At 43.0% G+C, this 26,851-nt stretch overlaps 1 protein-coding gene across 1 annotated transcript in view; it reads right to left on the bottom strand.

The window, feature by feature from the left end:
• il1rapl1a (interleukin 1 receptor accessory protein-like 1a) overlaps window positions 1-26,851 on the bottom strand; it is a gene marked incomplete at its 5' end in the record, with an annotated part of 151,376 nt that overhangs the window by 35,600 nt on the left and 88,925 nt on the right. The window contains one exon of the mRNA XM_083997326.1: window positions 21,367-21,441. Within this exon, the coding sequence (XP_083853452.1) occupies window positions 21,367-21,441 (75 nt within the window). The remainder of the gene's footprint in view (window positions 1-21,366; window positions 21,442-26,851) is intronic.

Raw genomic sequence — 26,851 nt, 5'->3', positions numbered from 1 at the left:
AAGGAATATTTTCATTTGTGGTGAATCTGAGAGAAGCTTGGACGTATGTGGATGGAAATATAACCGCACTGTGGAAAATAAAAGTGAAAAACGACAACCTGACTCTTCTGTGACATTGTGAGTAAGAAAATAGAAACGGTACATACAGTATCAGTCAAGCCCATTGAGATCTGCCTACTGTTAATAACTTTCAGTGGCTTTGAAATCCATTTTAAGTTGCCTCTACAGTGAATGTGTGAGGTTGTTTTTTATGATTTATGATTACTCTTTTGTCTCATCAAATTCAGAAATCTCTTTCCTGAACTCTACAGACTTCCTTATCAAAATCTCATCAGTTCAAATGGACTTTAAGCATTATGTTGGCAGATAATAAGCACAGGACAGGACTTGTGTTTATACAGTATGAGCATCACATAAACTAAGTCAGCTGCAGCTAGGGGGCAGACTTTTTCATCAGTGGCCGGACGTCCAGGTGGATCCTCCTCTGCAGCGAGACAAGCTAAGTGATCACATTAATGACATCATGCTTGATTTTGCACGTGAACCGCAACCTTAATTTGCCAGTTAAAGTTATGTAGGTTAAGTCTCCTGGCCCACCTTTGCCCCATCTCATGTCATGTCACCTCACTGTCATGTCTGAGGTGTTACATACACAACAACAGGGAGGAGACTCGAGGGACGGTGCTACAACACACCAGAGAAATGACTGCATGTACATACATATATACGACCTGACATGAAAATGCCTGAAGATCCCTGTGGAGAGGGATGCACAGCGAAACAGGTCGACGGACAATCCATCAAACAATAACAATCATTCTCAAATTAGGCGTGGCAGCGTGCGCCCGTGTGCATGCATGTGTGGACTTTCTTGTGTGTGCACCAGTGTGTGCACTTCAGCAGAGCTACCTGCAGAGCATGGGGAGTCTGGATAATGGAAAAGTTATGTTTGAACAGCCGCATAAATGAAGGAAGAGGGATACTGGGTCTGCAGAGCTGATGCAGTGCCCATATACACTGTAAAAAAGCTGTATTATCACTGCTTCCACTAACCAGCCAATGAACATTAACTACAGTCATAAAGTCAGGCCTATAGCATATTAAAAATATGCTTACTCTTAAATTACTTTCAATATAAATATCACTCACCGGGGAGTTAGGTGTATGGAGGGAATGAAACACTTTATTTTTAATACTCAAAAGGAAAGTAACAAAAGAAAACACAGAGATAAACAAATCCAAGTTAATTTCACTGCTGAACTTTGCAGCAGCAGCAGCACAGTGAATATCACTGCGGATAGCTTTTCCTCTGAGGAGGGTTGTAAATAAAAATATGCACGAAGACTGCTTTTCTTGCCAATTTGGTTTCAGCGAAAAATTCTTCTTATGTATTTGCTCTGAGACGGGAAAGCGCAAGATCGGAAGAGATAAATTGAAAGGGTGATAGAACTGGAGAACAAAGAGGCACCAGTCCAAAATCACTGTGAAGCAAAGACTGTGATGAAGAGGAGCCCCATGAAAGAATGAGAGCAACAGATTATTTGTGAAACACGATGTGATCTGGAGGGCCCGCGCTACAGAGAATAAGCGATAAGGTCAGAGGAGTCCTTGTAAACTTGGCTACACTTGCACATACGTAAAGGGTGACTCATTTTCTCATTTTCCAGTTGAGGACAAAGAGTTGTAATGGCTCTCTTTGGCTGAACTTCGTGATGGAGCCCACTTTAGCCCCACATTATGCTCCACTTGATCCACAGCTGTTCTCAGTCTGCCTCACTCTTAAAGGTCACGCAGGAAACTGCCAACACACAAAAGGTCATGTTATCTCTAATAGGGGAGCGCATGCGATTAGAAAAGCCACTGAATAGAGGAAAAAAATTAAGTAAGAGGAGGAGAGATGGAGAGAAGAGGAGATTAATACGAAAGTAAGTCAGTGGAGTGAACTTGCGAGTCACACCTCATGGATGGATGGATAGATAGATAGATAGATAGATAGATAGATAGATAGATAGATAGATAGATAGATAGATAGATAGATAGATAGATAGATAGATAGATAGATAGATAGATAGACTCTATACCCCTAAACTTAACATTGAAATAAATACAAATACCAATAACAAATATATGAAATTAAAAATAACTGAAAATAATACAAGTTTCAAATGATTTCAACTCAAGAAGACACAACAGTTATAGTAAACACGGCTGCAAACTATGCAGCAGAGAGTCTCTAACTAAAAATAAGAAACTAAGTTCAAACATTGCAAACAGTATTTTTTAAATTCAAAGTTCACCCACATTTTTTTATCTCTTAAAAAAACAAAAAAACAAAAACAAACAAACAGAAACACGACAGTCGAAAAATAAGTAAATAAGAATAATGAGCTGTCTCTATAAAACCTCACAATGTCAACAGACAAACAAAGATGTGCAGGATTAAAGTCAAGAGTCAAACTCAAACAACTGTGGCGGCTGTTGGACGTGCAGAGTCGACACAACAGGCGGGTTCTGGCGCCAGCAGGCAGCCGTGGACAGATGGTGAGAGCTCTGCAGGAATTTAAAAAAACACCTCCTCTGAGTGCTGAGATAGACAGTGACAGAAACCTGAGGTGAGAGCCGGAGAGGAGAGACGACAAGACAGGCAGGTTTTACGTAGGATATGACGATGGCTCATGGTCGACTCGTCGCCATTACACCTGGACGAATGGCTTCAATTTCAAAGACTAACGGGCAGAACGTCCTCCTGGTTTGACAACAAATGACTCATGTACTGTTAGTTGTTCCAAATATTTCTCTCGTGATCGCTTTCTGATCAGCCATCACCATGGTTATAGATGGATTTGGTTATATTAAAAGGGAACTATGCAAGTCCAGTTGCTTTTTCGCTGTTTTGCTAACCCTCATTTTTCTCCTCCCGGCCATGTGCATTTGTTTTCAACAAAGCCGACGAGAAGGCAATCCATGGAGCATTGGATAACGTTATATATCATATACGATTTATGATGTGTATATTTGTGTAGTCTTATCAGTCATAAACAAGAGATTAGGGATTATGGCGCGTATTTGTGTCATGGTGATGCCGAGACGAGAGCTGGGACACCAGGTTGGAGGCGCTGATCCAAGTGACGCTATACTGTAGGTGGAAGGCAGAGATCCAAGTCATTTAACCTTCACAATTACTCCTGTTCAGCTGTTAAAGGTAACATTTTTATTGTTCCTCTTTAAAACTCCTTGATTTCAGTTTTGAACGTATTGTGGACTCAGGTAATAGGGACTTGATTAAGACCTGGACTTGGACTTTGGTTACTTGCCTGGGCTTGGTCTTAACTCATTGAGTGCCGCGCTCCTTTCCAAAGTTTTAGTCAAGTGTACCGGCAATTTAGACCATTTTTGACTTTTTATGTAGAGCCACAGTGTATTCTATATTATTGCCACCAACACATACTGTGGCTCAATTGAAAGGTTTACCTTAATGCTTCAAGTGGCCACAAACCGTTTGTTTCTACGTGCCTCTGTTCCTGAGAAAAGTCAAGCTAAACATGGCTGGGTTTCACCAAAATCCCTCCTTTTTTTCTAGAAAAGGAGATAGAGCGTCTTTTATGAAAGGTGCGCTGTTTGTGTCTGTCGCTCTTCTGACACTCGCATTTCTGGATCAAAGGGCTCGTATAAGATAAATATATACAACAGTTGTTGTTCTATTCACAAAACCACCATCGGGGGCGGGGGGGGCGCCACTAAACAACAATAACACAGACGCACCGTGCCGTGTCACAGCTTCTCCCCGCGGAGCGTGAGGGTCAGTCGGCCACCGCGGCTCGGGAAGACCGGTCTCGCCGGTGGTCGCGGTCCTTCTGTGGTACGGGTCGGTGATGCCGGTCTGCTTTGGTCCAGAGACCATCAGATTTTACCGCGGGAGGACTTTGGGGAGGACACGGTGTTGCTCCAGCTGAAGACCGGGCGGACTGTCGGCTGAGAGCTTCCTGGTTCAGCTCCGAGCAGCTCGAGCAGCTGGAGCAGCAGCGCGGGTGAGAGCAGAGCAGCTGCGCTGCATCTGCGCTGCATCTGCATGCAGAACTCGTTTGCAGAAGCCGAGTTATGATAAAAACTTCCAGATCATGAGCTGTCATGTGACTTTGATCGTCATCTATTTCAGTTCTCCTCGTCGTAGAGTCCCCAAATTTACATATAATGTGTATTAAAGTGTCTATTTTCATAATTTAAAAAAAAAGCAAAAAACGTAAAATTACGTTTTCGGCACTCAACGCATGGGAACGAAAAACGAGAAATTACGTGGTTGGCACTAGACTGCAGGACTTTAGACTTGACTCAAAATGTAGTAACTCAACTGCACAACACTGGTTTAAATAAATGTGGCTGTCACTTTTACTTTCACATGTATTTAAGTATTTAATTTCAAGGTATTGCAATTCATTGGTGTGTAATCTGTGCAAGTTAATTGTGTGTGTGTGTGTGCGTCTGAATAGGCTGATTTGTGACCTACTGTATGTTATTGTGGTCCAGTTGTTCATGCAATTTGTTTTTGTAATGTAATAACAAACAAAAGCCAATATAGAAATATTGGGGAAAAAAAACAGTGCAAGAAAGTTTCAAACTGTAACAGTTTGAACAAGCAGAGGCCTGCCTCTTTTAAATTGTGTTCATTAACAACCAAACTAAACTTTTCTCAACAATCATGGTGGTAACATAATAACTGTCTGGTTTATGTTCAGAGTGTCTGAGCGTCAGCATAAAAATAGTCACTAAAAGTGATTATTGTACAGGAAGATCGGATAACATTTTACCGATACAATCAGTATCAATACATTTGCAACCTAAAGGAATGGTCCTAATAGTCAAACTGTTTTGTTAATTAGTTGGAAATGAAAATAATTTGTGGGGGACTGTTTTTTATGACAATATCCTGATTGGACAGATTAGCAATTAGTTATTTGTACAGACAAATAAACTGACACAAACCCTGAAAGTAACAGCTTATCACGATCAAAGCTGTTTATAGAGTTTTCTTACATAACACTGTGTGATGCAGCACTTGGGCTGAGAGTCTATACTAAATAGAACACTTTCTGTTTTTAGTCGAATCAGGCATCATAATTGTGAGCACCAAACAGCACAAGCCTCTCTCCACTATGCTGCTGAAACACCCATGCTGTGAGAAAGACAACTCAGATAAGGCTGCAGACGTTGCTGTTACAGTTCCCTGGTTGCATTATTAGTGGGATTGATGCACACGCAATACTCATTAGGTTCAGCCTAATATCGAGAGCGAATGCCAAATTGTGTCAAGGTTTTACATTTGAAAACAGTTTTAATATGACATATCCAATTGAGTCATTGTAGTCAGTGCTGCCAAGCACAGCTATCAGACTCTGCTTTACAGTTTCCCATGACCAGTCATAAAAGGAATTAGTCCTTTTCCCCCCCGATAGAATTAACAATTAACAATGATTCATTTCAGCTTAACAGCTGGATAACTACTTGGAAAAAAAAAGCCTCCTGAAAAGGAGCTGGTCACTGATGATATCATTATGGTAAACAGGCCAAATAACCATGTCTGTGAGTCAGTACAGATGTAGGTTGGCACCACTTTATGTATCTCCTGAGAGGGGGAAGGTTTGAGAAAGAGAGGCAGTTTCAAGGCCCAGCACTGTGTTATTGGTAGAGACGAAACTTATTAAAAAATGTGAAGGGTTCAGTAGATTTTGTGGACGTACCTCATTTAGTTGAAAGGAGGCAATAAAAATAAAAGAGATCATGGCTTAGAGATAGCAGGGGAGCGTGGCCCCATAGTCACAGTCTGAAACATGAAACTGAGATAAGAGCACATGGAGGAGGAAGCCAGAGCAGTGTGAAAGCTTTTATCAAAACCAATCCATACTCTTAATCTTGCATACACACTGAGCCACCAAGATCAATGCTGGCTCAGTATGAGCCAGTTAACAAGTTAAGTGGTTATTAGTGACAGGAAGTATGTATTATTGTGACATGTGGCCATGGCTATTGCCCCAGGAGGGATGGCGGGGGGGACTAAAGGAGTTCGAATGTTTTGATTGGCTGTTGAATTAGCTTTATTGGTATTGGCACCAACACTGACCTTAAAGAGGATCGGGATTGGCCAGACCCTTATGATCAGATAGGAGACACTTTGGTGTCATGGAGGCCTTGTGGTACAACTGCAACAATTGCAGCTAATACTTTCTTAATTTTGTATACTGTGTCCCCTTTCTCTCTCCCCATGCTTCCTGTCCATCTCTACATTTTCAGCTGTCAAATGAAGACTAAATGTCCAAATACTTAAACAAAATTAAAGTAAACCCTTAATATTATGAAATGTTGTGATGCAATCAGTCAGTGGGTAATCCTTCGCCTCATGATGCCTTACGGTTCTTAAAAATGGTAGCCTTTCTAATTAGTTTAAACATGATGAAAGAAAGCACTGATGTTGGACTGATATGTTGATTTGAGTTACCAGGAAGCATCAGGAGAGAAAAGGGTTAATTCATATTTTTTCATTTCTAAATACTGGCAGCAAAGCAAAACCTTCCTAATGCTCCTCTGTGACAGGATGGAGACAAACTACATGGTAAAAAAAAACATTCAGATGAAGCTAATTTGAGGCCTATGCTGCCCTGTACTGTGGTTTCCAGGTACAGTAAATAAGTTCCTAACGGAAAAATAAAGTTCTTTGAATTGAATTGAAGTTCTACTGTAGCAATCACATGCAGGTTTTGTTGCTTTACACACACCATCACCAATAAACCCCAATGAATTTGGGTTAATTACAAAAGCTGCTGACAATTTGTGGTGGAAATGTAGTGCTGTGTGGTGAATTAGGAAAGATAAACACTTACTGCTGATGTTGCACAGAGACCCTGAAATCTCCTTAAAAACTCAGTATTAAGGAATGGAAAAATAATTATAGTGAAAAAAAAAGGTCTGATGAATGAATGTTTTGGTTTAGCTTTTGGTCATTTGGCAAGCTGTGAGTGAAGTGGAAAACACAAAACTGAAGAGAGAAGGTCTGCAATCTGTAGTGACATGTGCTCCACTATATATATATATGTATATATATAAATATATATCCATACATACATACATACATACATACATATACATACAGTACAGGCAACAGAGCGAGTGCACCCACTCACAAACAGAAAACAGCACACACACACAATCCCAGCTGCACACTTATTACAAGTAACCCAAGGAGGGTTTTTTCCTTTGTTTCAAGAGGGGTAATTATTACCATCGAGGGTAGTTATTAAGGAAAGTAAAGCTGCTACTTACAATGCTTATTCTTCCATTGTTTAATACTAATAACACATTTCAGGGGGTGAAGAGAGTAGTTAAGGAAGGAAGGGAAGAAGAGGGGAGGAGAAAAGAGCAGAAACGAGGGAAGAAATTGCAAGGAGAAGCTAAAATAGCTAAAAGGAAATGAGGGTTTCTCACATCCTTCCACTGGGTAAATTACAGCTAGCTGATCTGTTTTCTTTCTTTTTATTTCAAATTTACTACAATTTCTCTTTCATCCTAAGCAGAGCCCTGATCAGCACTGAGACTAACAACCGATATCAAACGAAAACAACAGCTGATTTCAGCCGGCTGTACTCTCCCTCAAGCATTTCCCCCGAGGTGGCACGGCTCCTGTTCTTTGACGGCGGAGAGTCAGCAGCAGTCAGTCATAGTCAATTCAATAATGTTTATGGTAATAACAAAATTGAAGATAATTATCCACCTAAAACTGTGTGTTTATTCATGAAATTATGCAGATTATGCGCAAACCACGTCTATACTCCCTCTGCTGTCACTCTGCTCTGTGGTATATGTTTTCATGCGCCGTGCAGTGTGTGACGGCTCTGTGGAGTCACAGCACAGGGCTTGGGGGGAGAGACTGGCAGAGAGGCAGAGTGGAGGAGTGAAAGGGAAACAAGAAAAGACAAAGATAGAGAAAGTCCATTAACACACTTGTAAATGAGTCCCAACTATTTACCCCACGCTGGGCCTCTCAAATTACTGACTGTGTTCAGGATGTAGATTGCAGATGGCAATTACAGATGAACAGTGTGTACGCAGACACAGAGCAGAGAGATGTGCACCGACGAAAAGCTTGCATACATGCTCCCTAAGGCAGCAGTTTGGTGCAGATCTACTGATCTCCATAGCAACATTCACTGCCGTGGGCGACGGTGACATCATGAAGATTGATTGTCATAAAAAAAATCAACAGTACAGCAGAAAGAGGGCAACCGTAATATAGGTCTGAGCTGAGGTGCAACAGTCCTCCACTTTGCTATAGGGGAAGTTGTGGCCTTCAGCTGGGTGGGTGGGGGTCTCCTCTGGTTTGCGGAAACTAGACAAACGAGAGGGGGCCTCAGCTGGTCCCCAAATACTTGTCAGCGGTGAGGATGGAGCGATTGGCTTATGTAACACAGAGGGAGATAGAGAGCTACTGCAGATAGATCTCTGGGGTTCAAATCCTCAGAGTGGTCCCTCTGCTCTGCTCTCTGTTTATCTCCATCCTCCTCTGTTTCTCTCCTCTGTCTCCTTATCTCTTCCTGTCTGACCGCCTCCTCTCTCCTCTCTCCTCTCTCCTCTCTCGTCTCTCGTCTCCGCCTGCTCCTTTACCCTTCACTCAGCACCAAAGCTCGGATGCGGCATGGTGTCTAACTCCGGAGTCCAGATACAGCCACTCGCTTGCTGGAAACATCAGAGCCCTGAAGTTTGGAAGTTCTGTCTTGCCTTATTTTTTCCCCTCTCTCCACCCTGCCTAGTTTTTTTGGCACTTGTTTTTCTTCATTTTTCTGTTACGTAAGACAGACAGAAGTAGAGCAAGCTTCAAAGTGAATGGCAAAGCCATCTTTTCCCCTGCTCGCTTTGCTGTTCATGCATGTCATTCCAGTGGAAGCTCCCTCCTCCCCTCTCCCTTCCCTCACTCTCTAGCCTTCTCCTTTTTCTCTCTCACTTCTCCAGCTTTGCCTTCTCATCACTGTCCATCCCTCTCTTTCTGCCAAATGAGTCCATTACCAAATTTTCTCTGCATGTCGTTCTATGAATACAGTCTGTGTGTCAAGTTGATCTTTTAGATGACATCCCCTGACCTTGCTGGAAGATGAAAAGGCAATTTCTGCCGGCAGAGATCCTCTGTTTATGGATTACCTAACACCCACAGTATTCAGGCTGGGTAACTGCACTTCAGGGACAGTGGAGCGAAGCACTGTGGCTCCGCAGGGGGCATGTTTACCTGCACACAGCATACATTATATACAACTCAGAGTCTTACCACATCCAGAAATACTCGGATGACGCAGCTATTGTGGGATTCAGCAGTAACAGGCAGGAAGAGGAGCACGGGGATTTGACATCAGCCGTCGGTGAATGGAGCGACACGTACCGCCTCCTGAACGCCTCCAACGCGAAGGAAAGAAGGCGCTGCTGACTTTCTACAGGTCTAGGCCGACCCCTGAGCCAGTCATCATACAAAGGAAGGACACTGAGGTGGTGAGCACTTATAAAAAATACGTAGGTGTACAGCTGGACAGTATACAGTGTGGACTTCTAGCTGATCACAGATGCCATCTACAGGAAGGGAGAGAGTGAGTCTGTCTCTCTGTCTGTCCATCTGCTTCCTGTCTGTTCTATCTATCTATGAAAGGGAGACAGGTCTCATTATGTCTACCTCTTGCTCCTGTCTGCCCTTGTTGCAATAAATACAAAGTGATGCAGGGATGAGTGGGGTGCTTCTTCTCTTTGATTACCTGTCAGTGAGCCTGAGCATCAGAGCCAGACGAGGTAAAAGCTACCATTACCTAAATCACTTCTCTTTAAAGACATCCCTTGGCTTTAAGGGTGGAGAAACTCTTATCAGTATAACTGATTCAACTCAACTCGCTCAGGATGTCCTGAATTATGTTTGTGTTGTAAATACTGGGACACACATGCACCAAACACCAATGACTGACATAACTGAGGACACACGCTGACAGAGAGCATAAAGTTGAGTTCAGGACACAGAGAGAGACAAAGCAGATGTTATGGGCAGATGTTATGGATGTGACACAAACAGAAAGTGTTAAATGTGTCACTGCACATCGCCTCACATATTTTTTTTAACATATACAGCAAAAGCTACAGCATGTATTCACTCAGTTCATCACTCACACTTTCACGCAGTTGCAATATGACCCAGGTCACTTTGCATAAGAGCTGCAGTACATTCTGAGTTATTGTAGGGACTCATATTGCAGTTCAAAGGAAGCTTTACTGAATATTTCCAGTTTCCTCCAGGTGTCTGTCTCCCAGAAGTGCCACTGAGAAGAGAAGAGGTCTGTCAGAGCTGGTTAGCTGCACCTGGAGAGGGAGTGGCCTATGGACATAAAAGCATTGCTATCCTTACTATTTTGTTGTTGTTGTTGCAGCCAAAACGCCTTCCACATGACCTTCACGTTAGATTAGTTTGCTTTTGAGTTATTTCCCTTTACTTGTGCCACCCATACTGCAATCACTGAAGCGTTAACATTTCATTAGCAGTTGTTATTTTTAGTGTAATAAATACCTTTTTCACCTTTCATTAGTGTGTGGACTGTCTCATTTATTACAAGTCCTGTGCCGGGGTTTGTAACAAATGGGGGTTTTGTTTGGGGATCAAAGGATCTCTGGTATACTATTTGATAGCTGCAAGTGCTTAGTTTTACCGCTAGGGGTTTATGTAAATCCTCAGGGATTGTCTTCTGTGGTTGAGTATGGAGTTAGTGACTGTGTTATTGTTTTCTGTGTGTCTTTGTAGCTGTAGCCTAGAGCAAGTATTGGCATTGTCCCACACACACACCGTGAATGGGTGGTTAAAGTGTTTTTGGTAAAAGCACCCAGTATTGTTTGGCCATACCAGCAGATACACTGACAAACTGTGGTTGTCTATGTTTGCACCTGACCTGGTATGATTTAAAGATGACCTGTAGGTAGAGTGGAGCTTAAATGACAGGTATTGTAATCAACGTTTGACTAGTTGATTATCATTTTTGTGCATTAATGAGGGAGATTTCTGCTGACAATACACTACCATGATGCTGGTTGAGTGATGTTGTGTCCTAATTGGCTGATTAGCCTTGTGTCTGCATTGTAACATTGGGTTTTAATAACAGAGAATGATTTGGGTGTGTTGTGCTATTGGGTTTTTAAGTTAAGGTGGTTTGGCTACTGGTAAATGTACACTGGAGATTGGCTGTAGAGTTAGGGTCTCTTAGACGTCTACACTAAAGGATTAGTTGCTAAAAGTGGCAGAGCATTTTGGAATTGAAATCCTTGAAGACTGCATTTTTTTGTGTGTGTCCTGAAGGGAAGTCTGGTTTGGTTCAGTTTGAGGTTTTATCTGCTGTTGTAAAGGGCACTGATTTCTATGGTCAGTTTCTCTGAGCGGTCTGTGATACTTGTGCAGCTTGTAACGCTGACTTTTGGGCAGCAAAAGGAGGTGTTAACTTTTCAGCACAAATATAAACTGGGATGTGAGGGAGAGGATCTAAAACAAGAACACAATATTTAGGCTATGCCCCGGAATAAGATGTTGAAAAAGAGAAGCTGGATCTAATGAAGGAGAGTAAGATCTTTGACCCCTCAACAGACAGTGTTGGGACCTTGTGGGGCAAGGTTATAATAACAAATATACTTTTTTCTTGTTTTTTTTTTGACAAAGTGGCTGAGATCCTGTTCACAGGGTGGGAGGACTGGGAAAACTCAGCAAGCTTTTTTTGTAACATCTCAAGGTGAAAACGACTGTTTTACCAGCATAAGAACTGGCACCTGAGGCGTATGACCTCTGAGGTTAACTCTTTATGTGAGTTATGTGAGTGAGCTAGACTTGTTGGGAGCTTTAAAGGAACTCGTTCTGAGCACATGGCTGTGAGTGAGTGAGTGAAAAGGCTAAATCTGTGACTGAAGCAGATGAGTATGCCTTGACTCATAAAAGTACAGGGTGACTACAGCGATGGAGATAGTGCTGCTGCTGCTGCTGCTGATCATCAGAAAGCATCGGGGGTGAGCTTCCTTCTTTCAAGTCAGGCAAGAGTGGTGGCGAGCTGGATTTAGCTTGGACTTGTGACTTGTGTTACCTTGGTGAGGGTCACTACATCAAAACACAGGTTCCAATCATGGAGACGTGTTTTGAGAAGACCGAGGCTACTGCTGCAGCTCAAGAACACACAGTCAGCTGCCTCCTTGTCTGCTGAGAAAATATCTGTCCCCCACCCCCCTGGGGAATGTGCTCCCCTGTAAGGCTGCGACAAAATATTGATGCTCGCTCTTGCAATAGGTCGTCAACATACTCGTGCCAAATATCAATGTTTTATTAAAACATGAGGGTTCTTCAAATGGATTCCCCAGACAGTTATTGAGGCACAATCTCATGACTCCTCGTGGCGGTGCCTATTCAGCGAGTGTCAACTTCCAGCAGAGAGGAATCTCATAGAAAAAGAAAAGAGCAGCCAGCAGGGGAGAACGAGTCAAAAATATGGTCCCAAGCTGGATTTAAGTGATGCCGAGGCTACAGAAGAATGGGAGCTTACTGGGAAGGACCCAGTAGTCGATACTGGCAACGCATGGGACATGAGTATGGCTGTGGAGCTGAGTGGATATCAACACGCTTGGTGTTTTGCATATATACAGTAGTAAATCTTGGGGTGAATTCCAATTCCTATCTTAACCCTCAAGATCAAGAAATCAAGATCTTAGTTGCCCTGAAAACCAGGGCTATTTTGTGACTTAGAAATGGGACACCTCTTAAATGCAGATACGTCTTCAGACTGTGGGGGGTTTGGCATTCGTTTTTTAGTTTTTTATATTTGCACCTGCCAATTTAATCATAAGCCACAAACGCAGCTATCATTGATGTATCATTCACGTAGGCTGTACAGTATCTACTACATTAACACAGAGAAAAATTACCATTTTGTAACTAAATAATAGCAACATGGCTTGTCCGCACCGGCCGGCTATTGACAAAAGATTGTAAAATACAAAAACAAATGTTATGCAACAATCAGGTAAATAATCCATAAAATGGATCTAAACAAAGATCATACAATGGTTTTCGTAATATATTAACAAAGAAAATACTGCATTCTGGGTAGCCCTTGCTCCCAAGGGTGGTGTCGGAAAATCTCAATATTGAAGAGGGAGTGCGCATTTTTGAGACTGAGGGTTGAGATTAAGGGTTAAGATAGGAATTGGAATTCACCCCTTGTGTCCCAGTACGTTGTGTCCCTGACATGAACAGCTCCTGCCTGTTTCTTGTATGGACACACCATACTGTAGCTGCAGATGCGCTGAAGAGAAACCGGTGGATGCTGGACCTTTCACAACACCAGCACAACATAACAGATGTTGTACGATGGAACGGCGCCTATGGCATGCTCTCCTGGTTTCTCGAGCAGCAGCCTGCCATCTGTGCTATATCCACGTATCTCCTGAGGTGTGGTGTTTATTGTACATTGATACCGATAACATGTATTCAAATCTGTATCTATGTATTTGATTTGTTGGTTGATTGTATTGTATTGTATCTCAATTTCAGCAATCTTGTGAATGATGTAGCCTTAAAATCTGAACTCAAGGTTTTTTGATTAAAGTGCTATCCTCTGCTCCTACATTAAAGCTTATTTAAATTTTCATATTGACTTGGCTGAACAGAGCAGCATAGCACTTTAGCACTTTAAATTAACGGTGATAAAGAGTGTGGCTGACTGCACCCTCCTGACCGAGACAGCCGACGCTGGTGGCAACAAACATCATGTGCGAGAAGAGGAGCCCAATAATTTCAGTCAGTGCTCCACTTCATGTTCAGCTTCTCACTGACACAATCAGCACCACTGATTCCTCTCATGTCAGAGAGATAAAGAGCACCATCCATAAGACCTATCAAAGAGAGACGGCTCTTGAGACGAGGAAAAACTACTTGTATTTCATCAGCCCCAGACTCCAGGTTCAAATCTCTGAAATGTTTTCCACTGGCCTCAAGATATGCAGAAGACTAATAGTGTCAGAGGCTGCTGCTTGTAAACAGTGCTACTGTACTGTATGCCTTTTCTCCTCCATATCGCTCCAATCCATATGCAAAATGTAATGCGTAAAAATTTTCAATTAATAAAAGTGGCTGATTTGTTGTTACATAATAATGTATTGTGTGTATTTTCCTGCAGGGAGATGCAAACTCTGAGATGGAAAATGATTCTCCAGAGCTGCTGGTGACACTGGTGAGAATGAGAACAACACAAAACAAAGCAGAGATTAGAAAATCTGCTCCTGTTGACCCACGCAGGTGGACGTCCATGAGCACCAGAGGTGGCGTTGGCTACTTCCATAGCTGAGAAGGAGATCACACATTACAGCGATGCTCTACCGCTGACAGAGGGGACAAGTTTTCCCTTACCTTGCCAAGCTACAGCACAGTGGTACCTGTGTCCTGGCTGCACAAAGACACTGTTGTGGTTACAAAATTAGGATTTTAGAAATGCAGAGCAGCAGCTTGGAAATAGCTTGTGGACATGCAGCCGTGATGATTGTGTTTCAACCTCTATTTCATCCTCTATTCTGTTGTCTGACAACAAAAACTTAAAAACATAAATGAGAACAGCTTAACTGGGACTTCAACTCCATTAAAAAAAACTGTATATGCAAGCACGGAGAAGCAAACAACAGCGAGAGAGGCCTGAAACCAGCTGACACTAGGCAGAATGCAAATAGCCTTGGATGCGGTGCAGCCTCACACTAGGCTTTGACCTGGTCTTGTTCTGTTGTGTTTGAGGCCTCGGCTCCTCAGGCCGTTGACTTTACAGGAAGGTGCTGTCACGGCCTCTCTTTCTCTTCTATCCATCTACTTCTGTCTTGTTCTCTGCAGGAGTGCCAGTGTTAAGATGTCTGACAGAGATTGTTGGCTGCACCTGGAGAGGGAGTGGTGTATACGGATATATAAAAAAAAAAGGCTGCTTTCCTGAGAGTGTTTGTTTTTGTTCTTGTTGCTGAGCAGCCAGAGCATCTTCCACATGGCCTTCACTTCAGATCTGTTTGCTTTTGTGTTGTTTTCCTTCACATCTACCGCTCATACTTCAAATCACTCTTAACACCACTGATGCCAAACATTCCCACATCTCATTACGAGCTGTTATGTTTAGCTCTTAGCTGCAAACTCTAAGCCCCACATCCTTTAAGTGTTTGTATACAGGTACAGATATTTACTATACATCACTTAAAATAGGTAAGACTAAAGATTTCAATGTGCAGAGGTGAAAAACTTGAGGAACAACATTAAAAAAGGCTTTTAACCATCTCATTGTATTTGTTAGATTGGGAATATCATGTCTGAGGTGTTACTTTTGCATCAGCACCTGTCAAGCTGTAATCATCAAACCCTTCAACTAAACCCTCATTAAGTCTTTTCCCTGCCTCCTGGACTTATGAATACAGTACGTTGGTTCCCTTCATAAGAGAGTTGGATTAATTAAATGGAACACAAGTTTTATATAAGGCGAAACTTTGCAGACTAAATTGGACAAAAAATGTGAATGTTTGATTGAAAAAAAAGAGAAAAGTTGTCACTGTAAAACTTTTGCTTTGCTTTGTACTACTGCCGCTCTAAACTCCTCTGCCTGTGGAAGAAGAAAAAAGGCAAAACGAAGAAGACACCTCAGTGAATGGCTGAAAAACCACTGATTCGCGGGGCTGAGCTGCCTCTGCTTGCTGATTCAGCTGCCGATAAGGTCTATTAAAACCACCGCCACCGCTAAACTACAGCTGCTCAAAGATGGCACCTGACAGAACAACGTGCGTTCGTGCCTTCCTTCTTACCGTCCTCACCGGGTGTGGTGGTGACTAATGTCAAGGCGGTAGTAAACAAGCCACTTTACGTGATGCACAGTGGGGTGTTGTGTCAGTCTTTATTGCTCACTACGTGGTCCTGTTTCTGTCTCTCCCTTTGTGTGTTTGCTCATTCCCGGCTCCCTTTCCTGTTCGGCATGTGTAGAGGCCTCTCGGTTCATTTATCATGCTGCCGGCTCCGGCTCTCAGCCCCAGACTCAGTGATTAATGACGACCGTTCACACACTTAAACATTTAGCTTTGTTTCGCTGACACACTAGTTACTACACCGGTTACCGTGGGTTACTTAACGCTGGGTCACAGTGGGACTGCAACCAAACTGAGTGATGGCACACACATACACGCACGCACACGCACACACAAAATTGTTCACTGTATCTGCAGTGTGACCTTTAAAGGCTGGATTTTGCTTTGATTTTTTTCCCCTCTGTGTTATAAATATGTCATTTATCAAAAGAAATTAACTGCAGCAACGCAGCCCAAAGAGCACAGCATGAAGATAAAGTCTGTGTTGGCCCCCCTGCCCCTTTAAAGATATAAGAACATGTACCTCCTCAGTTCTACTCTCGATAGATATCTTTGTATAGCTGAGGAATGTGGCGATCGAAGCACGCGATCTTGTCTTTTCAGTGTGTAATCTGTCTGATGTCCAGCCCTGACACACAAACGCACAATCAAACATGTGAGTACATCGCTGTGACCATGTTTGTACGGATACCTTCGTGTCTGTCTGAGCTGAAAAAAGGAAATGTGACAGGGACTGAGGCGAAAGGGAGCGAGAGGAACTGTCTTTCAAGTGTGGCAGGAGTGAAAGAGCGTGTGTGTGTGTGTGTGTGTGTGTTACAGACTGAAAGAGAGCAAGAGAGAGAGAGAAAGAGAGAGTGATGGTACCAGGGGTAATTCAGTGGAGTGACTTTGTGTTGACCTTTAGTAACTCTCCAGAGCAATGTCAATTTCAATTTCACCCTTCTCGGTGGCAAAGTGACAAGACTGGTGTCACAGCTAGGTGTCTACAATCAAGTAGAGAAGAGAAGAAAGAGAAAGAGAAAGAGAGAGGGAGGAGAAGAGAAGAGAAGAGAAGAGAAGAGAAGAGAAGAGAAGAGAAGAGAAGAGAAGAGAAGAGAAGAGAAGAGAAGAGAAGAGAAGAGAAGAGAAGAGAAGAGAAGAGAAGAGTTGTACATAATGTGTAAATAAGACTATATGATAGGGTTGGCCTGTACATCTATAGCTGAAATAACAAAAATCAGACTCTTCTCTGCTTATTATTTTACCTTTATGCAATAATATCAGTGCATCACAGAGTCACATTAGCGTCAGACGGTTTGTGATGATATCTGTGCGTCAGAGTTCATTACAGTTGATCCCTGCACCGACTCCCTTTGCTTAAATGAGTGAAGTCACTAATTGCGATGAGTCGATTAAAATTAAATAAAAAACTGCTGTCCTGTAGATGGATGTTTGAGGTGTAGCAGTGGGACATCCACACGACCTGTCAAAAATATATCCAGAAAACAACAGAGAAAATCTGTGCCGTCAGCGTTCCTTAGTGTCAGTCTATTACTGATGGTGGCCGCCACTGAGCGAGTGCAGCGTGCGGACATGTGTGTATGTGTGTATGGGTGTATGTGCGTGTGCAACTGCTGGCAAATGTTGAAATGAAGTAGGTTTAAGAGTCATCTCCCCTCTTGCAGCCCATCCCATGCTGATGGGTCCCGCTCACTGAAATAATGGATTCTAATTCCTTTCCACTAGAGTGCACCCATCTGCTGGCTTTGGGGGACAGTAAAATCCTCTATCAGTTACAATTATCCCACGGTTGCTGAGGAGTGCTCCGCAAGCATGTGTGTGACCTGCCCATCCAAAGTGTTGTGGGGTATGTGTGTGCGTATAACTGTGTGTGTGTATATGACGAACAGGGAGAGCTAGCTCAAAGTGGAGTGCTGTGTAAGCGCGGGTTGAATCTCTCCACCCTCTGGGACTGCAAATCCATGACAAATCATCCCAAGGGAATCAACACCAAGTCAGTGAGTCTGTCTGTTTTAAATCTGGAACTACAGTATGTGTAATACACCCCCAACCATCCCACCCACCAACCCCCTTCTGCAATATGAATCATCCTCCTGTTGTGTGGAAGAAGTGGAAGAAGTGGACTACACCAACTCACCACTGGGGGACAGCAGCAGTAAATCTGGCGAAAAGGAAAAAAGTGGATGGCTGGCTGCTGACAAAAACCCACTCGACACAACCTTGAGTTTGTCTCCATTGGAAACCACACAGAAAATGTCAAGTTGTCCAGAAGTAATATTTTGCAGGCCCTGCTTTCCACACTCACACAGTCACACATCCCATGGGGACTCCTGAAGCCCTTAAGCTTTGTAGGTCTGTGATGTGACACACACACACACACACACACCCACCCACCCACCCACCCACCCACCCACACACACACACACACACACACACACACACACACACACACACACACACACACACACACACACACACACACACACACACACACACACACACACACACACACACACACACACACACACACACACACACACACACACACACAGACATAAACACACTGCTAGCTGGTGCTGGAGCTGCAGGGTTTCAACATGATCTGTAGCTTTGGGATTTGGTGTCTTCAGCAGGGAGGGACACTGGCATGGCGAGACATGAGGGGTGTGTGTGCATGTGCATGTGCGCGTGTGTGTGTGTGTGTGCTCTGACAAGACAACCCCTCTCCTAAGACAAACAACTCCCTCTGTTGCAGCTCTCTTCACCCCCCGTCACTTTTTTCCCCCTCCGACACCCTTCTTGCTTCTGTGACCGCTCTGATGCCATCACTTCTCTCTGTTCCTCTCTCTGCATCATCTGCATTGACTTCCCTTTAATCCCGACCACGCGTGCATGTGTGTGTGTTGCTCTGTGAGTGAGTTTATGTAACATATGTGTTTTATTTATGCCAGCGAGCGTGTGTGTGTGTGTGTCTGCTGCGTAAAAGTTGCCTGTGTGATGGCAGCTGTCTGAGACCTCCACTGGTCACCGCGGCAGAGGAGATAAAGTAGGTCTGTGTTTCCCGGCACTGCTGCAGATTTATCTCTCTGCTTACGGCTCAGATTTTTACTGCCCATCCCTTTGGCCTCCACTGGACCCCCCCACCCCATCCCCCTCAACCCCCACCCCCTCACCCAACCCACCCCTTTTCCCCCTTCAGTTGCCTTCTCTCTGTGCACGTTCTGGCCACTATAAATCTGCCACGTCGCTCCATAAAGCTGCTTAGGGCATGACTCAACAAATATTAAATAAGAGGCGAATAAATAAATAAAGCTAAATAAAAGAGAAACTCTCATCTGGAGGGAGAGACAACTTTTCGGCACACAAAATGGAGCCCGGCTGTAAAATATTTACCTCAGTGTCTCTGAGCTTTAGACTTTCTGCTGGGAGTCTGTGGAGGCTCACTACTATGACATCACACATACTGTTCCTTTCTCTATTCCTCTCCCCTGCCTCATGTGTCTTGTTGTGATAGCAGCACCAATCCCTTATGTACCATAATATTAGATGGAGGCTCTGCAGCTTTTACATATCTAGATCAGTTTACGAGCCACGGGGAGAACTGATTAGCCTGTGAAAACAGTTGTATAATGTCTGCTGTGGCTCTGGAGCAGGTTTTGTTGAGTCTAAGAAAAATCCCACATAACCCCCGTGTTGTCACCTTGGTTATCTACACTTAGGCTTAGTGGCAGAACGTTGGTGACATGTGCATTTATCAGGCAAAGGGATATTATTGAATTGCATTGTGGGAAATGAACCTTAGACCAAGTTCAATCAGTAAAGGCTATCTTTATATCTCACGCTCCCTGTAATCATCTGACTATGGGCGTTATCTGTCAACCAATCACATTTCGCTACGATCTCAATCAGTCAATCATGTTGCTGCCGTCAAACTATATATAAATATATTTTGTCTCTTCTGCTCTCAGTTGTTATTTCAGGCAGCCTGCTGTGACCCCCCTCCTCCACTTTCACCTCCAGGCTTCATGTCAACGTCCAGGTTTGAGCTCATCACATTCTGCCACTTCTTCATTTCATCACCACAAACACCTCCAGAGACTAGAGACCCTAGACTCACGGGGGGTTTCTATTCACACACAGCATCCTACCTCTTTCTAATCATGATGTGATCAAAATGCCAAAAAACTCTCTTTCCTCTCTCTTTTCTTGTTCTGCATATGCATATGCATGTATATGAAGTTTTTACTCACTCAAAGACTTTAGAGCCTCTTCTTGCTGTAATCTGCATACATGGGAAATGCATGTTCTGGGACACTGAGTCTAAAAGACAGAATATCTTCTGCCTCTGCTGCTCTGCTCAGACCTTTAAAAACTTCAACTTCCTCCCAATTTTATGGAACTGCAGCACTAAATCACTGTGCAGTACTAAATGCACCAATCCTTTAACACACACATACAGTCCATACACACTCCACACTACATGGAACCGCTCACGCAGCAAACATAAGACCCGGCCGACAGAGAGAGGCTTTAAATAATTGCGAGACAGTTTTCAGAAAGAAGAGCCGACCCTTTCTTCAAAATCTCACTGGAATCAAGAGAGAGACAAATGACACAAATAACTCAAGGGTCTGCCCACATTGTGCAGCCTGTTCATGCATGGGTGTGAGAGCGCGCCGTCATGCGAGCCCGCCGCTTGTCAGTTTATCAGCAGCAGCAATTTTTCACTCTTGATCAGCCAACCATGGAGGCATTTTAGATGAACTATACCTGGGTTCCAATAGCATTAGATAGAAAACAAAAGGTAAATGCTCAATGTAGTCATCACGCTGTCTTTGTCTCGGCCCCTCTCTTCTGTCTGTCACATATCGTCCCATCCTTCTCTGCTTTTCCCGGGCTCTCAGTCTTGTCCCATTGGCTTCACCATGACAGACACATTAGCCATTCACAGAGCGGCAAGCGCCATGTGGACAGTGGACTGTGCCCAGAAATCAAGCAATATGCTGTCACACAGGGAAAAAAAACAAACAAACAAAAAGAAACAAACATAACCACAACCACATGCATATAGTCGCCCACGCACGTATGCACACATCATAGACCTGGCGTGACCCCACGTCAAAGAAGACAAACAACGGCGACGGAGAGCGGCTGCCTCTCCATGTGGCGAGCCAGAGTATGGAACTCTGGCACCATATGGACTCGCCATTGTTGACAAAACAGCCCTTGGGACATTAATACCCACAATTTGCATATATGGAAAACACTTCTACAATTGTTTTCTTTTCTTTTTTTCCCCTGGTCCTCCAGCAAATGAAAAGTGCCATCATCAATCTGTGTTAATCGCCTGGAGGTGTGTTGGACAGGATTCGAAAAGTCATCCATTTCCTGTCATTTGGAAATGACACAGATAGCAGCGACTGCAGCTGCGGGAAAATCCTGTGAAGCTCTTACCTAGCTGCAGCTCCATGTTGCTAATCTTGTTTTCCGAGGGAAACAGGATCTTTGGTGGCTTGTCGGTCAAAGGAGCTGAAAAGGAGAGAAGACACAATTTCAATATGGCACAAGAAAAAACTGACAGTACAGGGGAAAAAAGCTGTCGCTGAGGAAGAATAGTGAGAGTTTGTAATTGTGCTATTTTTATATGCCAGTGTTTTCTTTTATATTCTGTATGCTTTACATAGTTTCATAGTCATCTCTGAAGAAAGCAAAGACAGATGTTATCTCTCTAGAGTCTATAGATCTTGGGTTTCATTTATTTGACCTACTTCCAATCATAAATACATCATTGTGTTGCCAAGAACAAGCACCCATTTACTCCGCATGAGTGTATCTGAACAGCCATCATGGGGTGTGTGTGTGTGTTTGTGCAAGTGAGAGGGAGCAGCTGATGCTCTAATGATGCTAATCATCCATACGGTGGATGTCAGACCTGCTGCTGAAGTCCCTCCTCTGGGGAATGCAGCAGTTTTATTGTTGTTGAAAGCTTTTGTGTGTTCTGCTAGAAAGACTGTGCTCTGTAGGGTTAGCAAAACAGAAAAAGGGTCTTGTATGTACATGACTGAAGGCACACAAGGGGGGGAGAAATGGAGAGGCTGTGTCAACATGGAGGATGCAGCGTTTTGATCATGTTGTGCTTCATCTCTCATTCAGAAAGACAAAGTAGTCTTTGAGAGAAAGATGCTTTTTGCTTTAATTTTGAATGTGTGTTTTTTTAAGATCATGCCACAGATATTCACAAATGTTCCAATAATGCTTTGCTTGAATGTGCCCAGAGGCTCTACAATCTCTGGGTTATTTTTAATCTTGAGGTAATTAACGTTTTATCGCAGGCGTAATTACTAAATAATTACTAGATCATGATTGGATCCAAACTGTCATGTGACAGGGCAACAAAATAGGTGTAATTCTTACAAAATATGAAGCTTTGAAATAGAAAAATGACATTGAGTAGTTCACAAGATGGTAAACTTTTTGTTGTGCTTTTTTGTACCGACTCAAATCTTTGCCATGTGGAAGTGTTACTGTAGCAGTCACGATAATGAACCCCACGATGCCGTGAGTGGTCATGCAATATACTGTAAATATTGTCCATATACTGTACTATAAAAAACAAAGCTTTCATCACACAAACTATAACAATGGAGGATATTGATAGAAAATGTACCACAAATCAGGTACTGTCTACAATTTTGGCCCAACGAACCAACAGTGATTAGAAGACCTGGCTGGAGTTGGGCCGGTACCAGTGGGAAAGTGTTTTCTTTAGTTCATTTATTTAAAGGGGAATGGCAGAATTGAACGTAACTCCAATATGGTGCATGAGACTGATGTGGTGCACACAGAGTTCACGGCTGCTGCTAATTTCTCAACTTTTGTACCGAGTTGGGCGTGTACTGTACAGTGTAATAGAACAAACTGTATCAAAGTATATTGTCGCACTATTAAATATGCATAAACAAAACAGCTTGAGGCTATCTCATTTTATCTTTGTGATATATTTTCATGTGTACTCTTTCTTGCATGTTTGCACATCAAGCTTTGGTTGATAGTGCTGCTCAAAAGTCTGGAGACCAAACTGCATATTTTTTTTAGGGGGGAGGATGACATCATTTGTTTTTTTTATGTAACGTGCTTTCTTCTGTTTAAGTATGAGCCCAGATAACAGACCAACCAGCGTCATTACTGTGATTTGAGTCTGTAAATCAGTGACGTGTGAGCTGATTAGCAAAGTTGATGAGGGAATCAATGTTAACAAAAGGATATATTCATAGATTTTACATGAATTAAGCAGAGAACTGATGCTCTAACAGCAGTGGTTTGACCAATGAGGTCACAGGCTGCATGGCACTTGTTCTCGCTTTACGTCAAAACACCACATGTAGCTTTAGTGTAATTTCAAGAATGTATACTGTATGTTTTTGTTTTGTCAAGGTATTTTTTTTCTCTCGTATTTATGTTGTGCCCACTTTGTGTTGGAATGTTCAATTCACATATCGACATTTCAAACACAAAGCCTGGCATCATGGCCATCACAGCAGGAACAAATGAGTCCAGACTGATCTATACCTGGAGACTTATACACTCCAACACCTTCATAATTGCAGTGCTACAGTTCTTGTGCATTTATATAACAAGGAAAAAAAAATCAGTAATGAACATGGTCTTTCTCTGCAGGTTTTAACAACCCTTTTGAGTAAGACCTACAACACAATTTTCTGTTGCTGTGCCATTACATCATGAGGAAAAATTGGGGCATGCTAAGCTCATTATAACCCACATTTCACTGCTAGTGAGCATGACATGTCTGATATCATCGCAGACCTTAGAATTTCTTCATCTGTATGAAAATGAGCGCAGAACGTCACCATTGTAATTATAGCACAGATAGAGATGAAGACTGAGTTTACTGAGACAAAACAGGTTAGATATACAGGGAGTGTGTACTGTAGGCCTGCAGGTATGTGTCTGTGTATGTGGAGTGAATCTATTTATTTATGGTAATGACTCTATGCATCAGATTTTACAGTAGGTTGGATAAGAAGGGTGTGATCTTTGACCACATGCGCAGCAGCACACGGCTCAGAGACAAAGACGAACAAACACACACACTGCATTCAATCATATGCACAGAGGGAGGCAAACAGTAATTCTGCTCCTTCTTTAGGAAAAAATAACCTTTATTGACTAAAAAAACAGCAGCTTCTCCCAACAGCAGACCTCTCAGGCACGTCTAATTATTTAGTGGAGAATTTGCAAAGGTGGCTTATTTAGGCCAGTCTGTAGCCCGCTGCTTTTATTAAGACATTTCCTTAAGTGTGTTCTCACAAGCCCTCTCTTCAAGACTTTACTCTATTATAAAACCTCTCTAACAAGCTGTTTGAAAGCCCTACTCTGGTTTGGTTTGTCTGTATCTGGGAGGGGGAAGCAGTGCAATGTTGCTGCGCTTATTCACTCAGTGCGAAGTGTCTGCTACAGTAAAGTCCTTGGTTTAAGGCTTCAGGATGAGAATATATCCAACAATTTGCTAAAGAAGTCAGAAAGACGGTTCAATTTGAGGAGACGTACTGTAGAGCGAAGTCTATTAAATGTTTCTCACGGGTGGGTCTTAAAGGTGTTTTTCTGTGCTCTGACTGTAGCACCTCTTGGTATGTAAATACTGACTGAGAGGCACAGTGACATCTATGAGAGGGGCGGTCACAGGCTTTTAGGCACAACTGTTTGCACTGTTAATAGGTAATCACACAGCACAAATTACACTGGATACTGATACAATTTTAATTACATATCAAACTGCTATACATAATTACACAATGGGTGATCCTATAGCTAATTATGCACTAGGCAAACAAATGAGGACAAGCTGCGGATGGGTGTCGAGAGGGGAAGCAGATGTGGTAAGGAGAACGCAGATAGGACGCAGACATCAGTCGACCGAAAAGGCAGAGCTGGCAAAACGAAGAGAATGAAACAGGAGAGAGGATGAGGAAGGGAAATTTATAAAGCTTAAGTGAAACAGTCAAGAAACATGCTTCCCCTCATTTTTGCATGCAATGCTTGCTTCTGAAAATCTCATTATCTTAATTACCACTCCTTTATGGGAAATACATCAATTATCACGGTTCGGTGGGGGAGTGGGGGGAGTGGGATGGGGATGGGGAGGGGGCCACCATTTAAAAGTGTGGAGGCTTGGAAGCAACTCCTAACAAAAGGAAATAAGTCTCTGCTTTGCCATTAACGGGCAACGTCTGGAATTAAGCGACCACGGACAAAAGCAGGTGATTAAACATGCAAATCTACGTGGTGAGCTATTGACCTAGAAATGGATGTTTGATGTATCTTATTTCACAAAGAAGTGATTAAATGCTTTGGTTTCAAGGTTAAAATCAGGTTTTATGTCCACTCATCTGCTACTAGCACTGTCTGCTACCTGTTAAGACAATAAAAGACGCCATTATTGCTGTATTCATGTGATGGTTGTGAGTCCTAAATGGTCTGTTGTTCGACCTCCAGATCGGACATTCCCTGCTTGGCAAATGGCAAATGGACTGCACTCATACATCACTTTTCTAATGTAATGGACAAAGTGCTTTCCAATTGGTCTCTAAGGTGTTGTCTTAAACATCAGGGGCAACTTGGTGTCTTGCTAAAGGACACTGTTACATGGAGGAGGAGGAGGAGCTCAAGATCAACCTTGCAATTAAAGGACAACCCCCTCTGTCATGAAAGACACAGCTCCCCCATCACCAAATAAGTATTTAAGCACTGACTAAATGTTGCTGAAACTCCAACTTTACTAAAAAAAAAACCTGGGTGAACAGCTGAAATGTTTGCGCTCTAGCAAGTGTCACTCATTTCCACGGTGGCCGTGCAACGTGGTTATCTTAAGGAGACCAGAATGGCTGCATTGATGTGCTTGTGCGAGCGTACTAAACACTGATATCTGAGTACGCTCAGGGCAACGGCATTGTCTGTTCTCTGCATCAAAGAGCGCTGAACTCATTTCAGGAGGTGACGCTGAGTATCTCTGTAAACTCCTCAACCGCATGTGTAGTAGAGGTGGGGCTTCATTCTTTCACCATAGGATGGATGCTACATATAAAGTTGGAGAATGTGCAATGGCTACGTGAAGTGGAAAAATGACTGGGCGTCTGCTTTGTGCCTAATTGTGTGAAAATCCCAGCGTGCAGTGTGTCATGTGTAAAGTAATTGCAATGCCTAAGATTCGTTGACACGAGTCGCTACGATAACTACACTGCTTCACCGTCAGTAGGCTCTTAGTGCTATTGAAGAGAGACTAAGTCAAGCTTTGTGTGTGCAGTGTGTGTGTGCAGGCCTACATGTTGATACATTAACACGGAGTGAGACTGTGTGGGTATAAGCTTTGTGATCAGTCATCCACAATCCCATTTTTGCTTGGTGGCGGAAAAGCTCACTGGACTTTCCAGATGGATTATTCTGGGTGACTGACTGTAGGGAAACAGCAAATTAATGAATTAAAGATGGAGCCGAGATATTTGGATCACTGGGCTTTTTTTTCTGTTAGTCGTCTCATTTGTGGAGGTCCGTGTTGGGGATTTGAAAGGAAGAAATATGCTGTCGGCTAATTGGCGACAAAGGTGAAAACAAGAGCAAATCGAACGTATAAATTAGTGCCACATGCAGTATAAACTAGAGAGAGGTGGGAACGCCGTTACCGCACAGTCATACAGTACGAATGGACATAATCTGTCACTTATATTCACACGTACTGTATAAACTCATGCATGTGCAGACATGAGAAAACACATGGATGTTAAGTTGTGAACTAAAGGCCTCAGGAAAGTCTCGGGAAATTGGCTCCCAAAGGTTTTCAGGCTTTTACTGTACCAACAAAGGCCGTGAAGCTGCAGAAGAAGATTCGAAAAAAAAAAAGCAGAAGGAAGGAGACTTCAGCAAC

This window comes from Trachurus trachurus (genome assembly GCF_905171665.1).
Source record: "Trachurus trachurus genome assembly, chromosome: 21".
Lineage (NCBI taxonomy): Eukaryota > Metazoa > Chordata > Actinopteri > Carangiformes > Carangidae > Trachurus > Trachurus trachurus.
This window is presented reverse-complemented; position numbering and strand designations above follow the sequence as displayed.